This window comes from Eptesicus fuscus, chromosome 1, assembly GCF_027574615.1.
Source record: "Eptesicus fuscus isolate TK198812 chromosome 1, DD_ASM_mEF_20220401, whole genome shotgun sequence".
Taxonomy (NCBI): domain Eukaryota; kingdom Metazoa; phylum Chordata; class Mammalia; order Chiroptera; family Vespertilionidae; genus Eptesicus; species Eptesicus fuscus.
This window is the reverse complement of record NC_072473.1, coordinates 15,359,877-15,368,159: the sequence shown is the minus strand read 5'-3', so window position 1 is coordinate 15,368,159 and position 8,283 is coordinate 15,359,877. Positions and strand designations below refer to the sequence as shown.

Genomic DNA, 8,283 nt, shown 5'->3' with positions numbered 1-8,283 from the left:
ATGCTTTATAATGAAAAAAAATATTACCATAATTTTCCCGGCATGGGTGAAAATGATTTATGCAGGAGTTTCATTACTTAGTATAGTGGAATTTTTTTTATTTTTTATTTTTGGCTGATGTCAGGTTTTAGGCCCAAACCACAAGCCACATATGGAAAACTGGGGGAGTGGCTCAAATTAGAACCATGAAAGAAACAAAATTCCATAGCAGGTAATAATGGTTTCCGGGTAACCTAGAATTCTTTAGTCAACTTTATCTTTCATTTTCCCAGCCTCTTTCTTTTTGATCAAGTCCTTCTGTGGTGAACCTGGGGCAGCGAGGAAAAATGAGTAAAGAAGAGAAAGGAGACATGAAGGAAAGAGTGATGCCTAGAGTAACGGTAAGGGGGGGGAGTTGGAAGGAAGGAGGCTTTACCTGTGGCTTTGATACTATTAAGAGCTGTGTAATATGTGTAGGGGCATACCAACTGTAGCTAAATCACTTACAATTTTCAGTATACCTGGCCTAATATTTTTATACAATGGATATACAATGTCTAGCGGCATGACTAGATTAAAAATTGAAAAATAAAAGGGAAGGGTATTTTTAAAGAAAAGCCTTCCATGGAATGCCTACTTAAAAAATAAACTTTCATATACCAGTTTTGATTCATTTTCATCCACATGTAATGATATGAAAGGTGTTTCACCGTAAGAAACAGATCATATTAAAACTTTGTGATGAGACGCTGAAATAGGGCCCTAGTTGGAGATCCCCCAGAAGCTGAGACAAGGAGTCAAGTTCAAGTAGTTGATCTAGGAAGTGAGCCCAGGAAACACCCTCAGGAGAGTGGATGAGTGAGCTAATCAAGCCGGCTATCACCACGGTGAGTGGAAATTAATGCCACTGGGGAACTCTGGAGTCGTTTAGAGGACTTGGGTTTTTGTACATTCACTCGTGTAAGTCATTGGTTGAGAGCTTGGGGGAGGGAGAGGGTAGGTCCTGCATCAGTGGTGGTGTGGGTGAAGGGGATAGGTGTTTCCCATGGCCAGAGAAAGCCTTCAGGCAGAGAGATTCAGGTGCTGACAGTTGACAGTGGGCCAGTTCACCACAATGATAAGGCTCTTTGGCCCCCTGAGTGTGGCTCTTCCACAAAATACCACAGCCTGGGAGAGTCTATTTTGAAGAAGTGGCGTTAGAAGAAGTTTAAGTTTAAAAAATTGGGCTCTCAAAAGAAATTTCAATCGTTGTACTGTTGGTATTTGGCTCTGTTGACTAATGCGTTTGCCGACCACTGGGTTAGGGCTCAGACAGCCTCTGCTCCGAAGAGATTCTTTTAGCTCTTCCCTGCAGATCTTTGGAAATGATATTTTCGACAACTTTTTAAAAAACATATTATTGATTTCAGAAAGAAAGGGAGAGGGAGAGAGAGAGAGAAACATCAATGATGAGAATCATTCGTCGGCTGCCTCCTGCACGCCCCCTACTGGGGATCGAGCCTGCAACCCAGGTTTGAGTCTGGTCAAGGGCACATGCTGGGGTTGTGGGCTCAATCCCCAGTGGGGGACATGCATGAGGCATCCAATCAATGATTCTCCCTCATCATTGATGTTCCTATCTCTCCCTCCCTCCCTTCCTCTCTGAAATCAATAAAAATATATTAAAGTCTGTTGGTGTGTACTGACAAATGTGCCCTATGGAGTTTTTAGCAATGTTAATACCTGTATATATTTGTGTAACTATTACCATAATCAGGATTTGAACAATCCCTTCACCCCAGTAACCTCCCTTCTGCTATCATCAGGATTTGAACAATCCCTTCCCCCCCACATAACCCCTAGGTTATGGAATATTTAGTTCCATTTTGTGAAATTAACTGACCATTCTCAACTAATTATCTTGATAGCACTATGAAGTCCTCAAGTTAAAATAACCCATTTAGGTATTATTAAGACGTTTAGCCCCAGCTGGTTTGGCTCAGTGGATAGAGCATTGGCCTGCGGACTGAAGGGTCCCAGGTTCAATTCTGGTCAAGGGCACACACACACACAGCAAAGAGGTTTAGGGTTGCAATAGCAGTCAAGACTCTGTCCCTAGAGTAAGTGGATGTGGTAAGGAACCCTCTAAGAGAAGTGCCTGAAAGTGTCTATTTCTACACATTAGGACTGTGAAACAAACAGTCCGAGGGGGCGGGGCTGGCCGGCCAACCTCCTGAAGCCCCTCCCCCTGGCTGGCTCCGCCTCTGATTGCCCCCCCCAATAGGGGGCGGGGCCAGCCAGAGATTCAACCTTTGGTCTATGGGGTGAGGGATGAGAGGAAGCTAAGACAAGGCTGGATGGAATAGGAATGGAATTGGTAGTAGTTACAGAGTTGACCCTCAAGACAGAAGACAGAAGTCTAAATTGCGAGGTTCAAGGACTTAGGCTGAATATGTGTCAAGTGTGACTTGTATTTACCATAGTGGCACTGACAGGTAAGGGTCTGACTTGGGTGACACAATGAAGATACTCATCCTAGGCAGAGGCAGTCTTGGTTTGATGAAAATGGGGAGGATGAGGAGGGAGGAAGTGGACGGAAAGACCTCTTTTCGGATGACCCAAGCGTCACTGGAATTCTTGCATCATTGGAGTTTTCTCAAACATCTCCATATATAAAAAGCCAGGGACTCTAACGCCACCCAGCCAACCTCCTGCGGCCCCTCCCCCTCACCAGCCTCACCTCTGATTGCCCCCCACCCCAATAGGGGGCAGGGCCAGCCGACCAATCACCCACAGCCCCTCCCCATGGCTGAGCCTGCCCCCAATTGGCCCCCCAACCCCAATCGGGGGCGGGGCCTGCCAGCCAATCGCCCTCGGCCCCTCCCCCCAGCCGACCTGGCCCTGATTGGGGCAGGTCAGCTGGCCAACCTCCCACTATCTCCTCCTCCCGACAGGCCCAGCCCAGATCTGTCCCAATTTGCCCCAATTGGGGCTGGGCCAGCCAGACCCCACCCATGCACTGGGCCTCAATGGGTAATAACTGAGATGTCAAGAGACGTCATTCTGATTTAAAGTGGTAGGCTCTATAACTGTCAATCTCTGCTGCAGACATTTTCTTCTTCTTTTAAGGTAACTCTCTTTGCTTATTTGAAGAGTAATAAAAAATAATGATCCCTTACATTAGTATAGCACATTCTCATTTACAGAGTGCTTTCACATGATATCTTATTTGATCTCCCAAGTTCTGTGAGGGAGGCAGAGCAGGTATTTTTTTTTCTTTATTGATTAAGGTATTACAAATGTGTCCTTATCCTCCCATTGTCCCCCCACCCCTCCACTCATGCCCTCACCCCCCCCCCCCGTGTCAGTGTCCATTGGTTATGCTTATATGCATGCATACAAGTCCTTTGGTTGATCTCTCCCCCTTAACCCCGCCCTCCCCTGCCTTCCCTCTGAGGTTTGAGCATCTGATCGATGTTTCTCTGTCTCTGAATCTATTTTTGTTCATCGGTTTATGTTGTTCATTATAATCCACAAATGAGTGAGATCATGTGATATTTATCTTTCTCTGACTGACTTATTTCTCTTAGCATAATGCTCTCCAGCTCCATCCATGCTGTTGCAAATGGTAGGAGTTTCTTCCTTTTTACTGCAGCATAGTATTCCATTGTGCAGATGTGCCTAAGTTTTTAATCCACTCATCTGCTGATGGGCAGAGCAGGTATTTTTATCCCATCCTTTGGACTCCTGGTTCTCAAAGTATGGTCCCAGGACCTGCAGCGTTAGTGTCACCTAGGGACTTGTTAGACTGTGAATCCTGGCCCCTCCCCAGACCTACTGAATCAAATCTTCGGTGTGTGTGGGGGCAGTCATTTGCATTTTTAACAAGTTTCCAAGTGATGTTGATGTTGGTGCTGCTGGTCCTGGACCACACTTGGATGAAAACCACTGCTATAGATTAAAATGAAAGATCTAGAAGCCCAGGGACTTATCTTAAGAGGATTCCTATCTAGGTGCTCTTTGTACACCTGCTGCGTCCCTGGCCCACACCCCATCCTTTCAATTCCAGTTCTATTGCTTATGAGTTTGAGGCCCTGAGCAGTTACTCTAAATTGCAATTTCTTCACCTGGAAAATGGGGACAATAGGATCAACCTCTTTGGGTTCTTATGAAGATTAAACAAGATCTAGGTAAAGAGTACTCAGCACTGTGCCTGTGCTTAATAAATGCTAGCGATTACCATGACTTTTATTAATATTATTAAAAGTTCGATGTTTCACTAGAATGAATACCTTCGTAAGTTCTTTAGAGTGTATCTCCCTCTTAAAGTAGGGGAGTATTCCTGACTGATTCAGACATTGTCACTTCCTCTTTAACACCCCATCAGGGATGTTTGTGTGATTGCCATGAGCATTTGCTGAGAGCTGGGTGCTTAGGAGGTGGAGCAGAGGAAACCAGCATGTGGAACAATGTATGGAAGGGCAAACAACAGCAACTTTACTGAGGAAACAGGCTAGGGAACCAGGGGAAGTATGGCTGAGGGAGGAAGCAATTGGAGAGAGCAGTCAGGGGTAAGAGGCAAGTTATGGAAAAGAATTCACCTCCTTCAAAGTCGCTCCCTCACTCCCCCCAGGGCTAGGCTCCAGGAGGCGAAGCCAGGCCTCAGGGGATCTGTCCTGCTCTTGTTGCAGTCAAGGGGTGAACACTCAGGTGCTCACACTGGGGTTAGCGGACAATTGCGGGCACAGGGGGTTTGGGCTCAAAAGTGGCTTTGTCTTCAAAGTGACTCCTGTTTGGCAAATTTCTGACTGGACCACATCAAACGCGCCAGGGACATGCTCCTTTTTTTAGCAGAGGTCTACAGTGTTCTTTCTCGGGGCGTCCTGTCCCCGCCTCCGGAAACGTTTTTTATCTTATCTGGGTAATGCAGCCCGGTCCCTTGCCCGGAATGGACTGAGACCTTTGCAACTGAATTAAAGAAAAGAAACAAAAGCGGCAAGTTCGGCCCCGAGCGCACGGCTGGCCGCCAATGGGCGCGGCCGCTCCCTAGCGGAGTGGTACTATGATGACAGTAGCCAATCAGCGCGCTCCATGCAAATGAGGTACTGTATCCCGCACCGCAGCTCCAGTGCCATCTGCTCGTTCTAGTGATAAACTGAGGCCTTGCCTCTCTGCTTCTCCCAGAACGAAAGGGGCGGGGGTGAGGGGGGTAACCTCTTTACTTCCCCCAGGATAGACAGAAAGAAGTGATGAAGAAGGGGGATGGGTAAGGAAGAGAAAAATACCTGAGAAAGAAAACATTCTCTGCCTGGGAGGAGACTGACGGGGTGTAGAGCTTGGAGGGAGCATTCACTGGCCATGCCAGTACTTACCACTGATGCTGAGTCAGAAACAGGTATCCCAAAATCCCTTTCCAATGAGCCTCCCTCAGAAACCATGGAGGAAATAGAGCACACATGCCCACAGCCTCGACTGGTAAGTAAAGACAAAGGATGCAAATGTATGCGTGGCTATGGCACAAAAGAATTCCTTATGCGCCCGCAGCCAGCGAGGAAAAAGATGCTGAGGATTTTCATGTAAATGAGAATGGAGCTACCGCCTAATCCTTCTCAGCTGTTTATATTTAGCTTCTCTACCCGGCGCTGCTCTCCGCTTACAAAGCATTATTGTACCGGCTGGGTAGGAAACGGGCTGCTTGGGCTCTGCTGTGTTTTTGTGCTTGGGAGGAGGGAATGGCCTTTTTCCTTTTAAGTGTGTTCTCGTCTGAAGATTAAAAAAAAAAAAAAAGCCACAGTGCAATTTACAAAATGGTATTCTTTTCGCAAAGCTTCGGACGAGTCCGTTAAGTTCTCAATTCTAGGTAAGGAATGATTCGGTCTTCAACTAATGTTCGTGCCTAATGCCAGTTTGGGGAAAATGAAAACGACATGGAAGCAAACTTCCCCATTCGCTTGAAAATGTCAAAATAACTAAGCAAAAGAGTCCCTCGATGATGTATTTAGAAATAATGTGTATCTTAAATGAATTGCAAGCATTTCCGGGTCTGCTGTCAGGTTTTCTCTTCAGAAAACCTGGGGAACCTACATTTACTTAGCAAGGGGCTGCATGCCTTTAATAAGTGCAAATGGGGCACTCAGAGCTTCCTTCCTTCTCATTAACTGAATCAAAAACAACAAATGGGTAGCGGGTTTTTGGTGGCCTGAAGTCTTGTGGAACTTGGGGAGACCTCTCTGCACCCTCAGATCCAAGCCATACACTGTTTAGAGCTATGTTTTCTCTCTAGCATTTCCCTCAAGTTAATGGGTGCAATATTTTGATTGGCTGTGGAGTTTGACCCTGGGAAGAGGGTTTTTTTTAAATTGTTTTTTTTAAGGATTTTGTGATGTAGTATTTTCTGTGAACTACCCCAATGAGGGCTTACAGATTCCAAAGCCAGCCCATCATGAAACTGTTATTTCTTCATAAGGGTTCAAAGGCAGGCTTGGGACAACTTCCTAATACATGAAAACAAAGGAGCTTTTGCTCAGTGTGCTTCTGTTTTTTAAAATATATTTTGTTAAGGCAATTTGATATTAACTGCTCCCCAGCACTTTAAGCCACTTACTGAATGTCATACAGAAACGTTTTACCTATGTTCTCAAAAGATACAAACAATCCCAATAAGAGATTCCTTTGAGCTACTAAATATCTCATGTTTTAGCATAGAAAAAAACTGACCACTAAAAACCTGTCACCCAAAATATTTTTAAAAGTTAAACCCAGTGTTCCAATTTACATCAGACCTGCTGACAGGTAGGTAAAGGGTAGAGGAGAGAAAAGCAGCATCCAGTTCCAGTTTGTGTATCGGTTCAGTCTCTTGTGCCAACTTCTTCTTCTCTTTTTGCCTTTTAGCTATTCTTTCCCTTGCTTGCTTCTGCCTGAGAGGGTGGGCAGAGGAAATCAAGGGAAGGAAGCAAGTTCAAGTACTTTTCACTTTCACTTGTAACAGCTCAGCCTGGAGTTAACTCCCAAGAACCATGCAAAGCTGGCAATGTTATACTTCCATCTCCCCGCTGCTTTAGAAATGAGGAAACTGAGGTTCAGAGAGGGTAAGTGACTTCCCCAAAGTCACATTGCTTGAAGGGGTAGATCTGGGATTTGAACCCAGAGCTCTACAAAGTGGAAGATTTTTCCCCTGCAACACACTCTTAGGTGAGAAACATCCCCTTCCCATCTTTTTGGCAGTTCTGGCTTCAGGTGTGTGTATGTGTGTGTGTGTGTGTGTGTGTGTGTATGAAGTATGAAGGATATACAACAGTTCCACTGTTAAAGTGACTGCTTTGTTCTATTTTTTTAAATCCTCACCTGAGTATATTTTTTCCATTGATTTTTAGAGAGAATGGAAGAGAGGGGGAAAGACAGAGAGAAATATTGATGTGAGAGAAACACATGGATTGGTTGCCTCTTGCACAAGCCCCTACCAGGGCCCTGGCTGGGGAGGAGCCTGCAACCGAGGTATGCGCCCTTGACCGGATTTGAACCAGGGACCCTTTGGTCTGCAGGCTGATGCTCTATCCACTGAGCCAAACCTGCTAGGGCTGCTTTGTTTTACTTTTGATAAAAATGTTCCATGTCCATCATTATCATGATCTGCTGAAAACGGGCTCTGTTTAAATAGGGACCGCAACCAATTTGTAAACCACTGCACTCAATTCTTTGAAGCGCCTTTTCTCTGATCAGCAAACTTTGATCACCGTAGGGGTATATCTAAATTTTGATTTACACTTCAGAGCCCAACTTTCCTTTGCTGAGGATCTTACTTTAACCATGCAGGCACATGTGAACTACTTAGTAACAAAGTTTGTTCGTGAAGAGAATGAATGACAAGTGAAAATGCTGAATTCGTATTTCTTTGGAAGGAGTTAGCAGTTTCTGTTGATCTTTAGCTTTGCGGATATCTTCACATTTCAAATTATATAAATTCTGGGTTTTTCCCAGCAGCCAGGAGCATCGTCCAAAATTCCCACTTGTCACCAAACTTGACTGCATACCGTTTAGGGAAAACAGGACTCAATAATAAAACATCATTTTTTAAAAAGTAACAATTACCAAAGTGGTTGTCATGTGCTTTTTTTTTTTTTTTTTTTACGTTTTTTTGGTTAATCTTCACCCGAAGATATTGTTTTCCATTGATTTTTAGAGAGAGTGGAAGGGAAAGGGAGACACACAGAGAGAGAAACATCAATGTGAGAGAGGCACATCGATTGGTTGCCTCCTGCACGGGCCCCCGACCAGGGCCAGGGATCGAGCCTGCAACCGAGGTGTCTTTGACCAGAACCAAACCCG

At 45.1% G+C, this 8,283-nt stretch overlaps 1 protein-coding gene across 3 annotated transcripts in view; it reads left to right on the top strand.

The window, feature by feature from the left end:
* Positions 1-279: 279 nt before the first annotated feature.
* The window catches only part of PCYT1B (phosphate cytidylyltransferase 1B, choline), a 93,720-nt gene continuing 85,716 nt past the window's right edge, over positions 280-8,283 (top strand). For 2 of the 3 annotated variants that reach the window (XM_028155808.2, XM_008148384.3), the window contains exon 1: positions 5,259-5,433. In XM_028155808.2, coding sequence (XP_028011609.1) covers positions 5,317-5,433 — 117 coding nt within the window. In that variant the 5' untranslated portion in view covers positions 5,259-5,316. Of the gene's footprint in view, positions 381-5,258; positions 5,434-8,283 lie in introns of those variants that run through there. The other variant, XM_054715682.1, reaches the window with a different exon arrangement.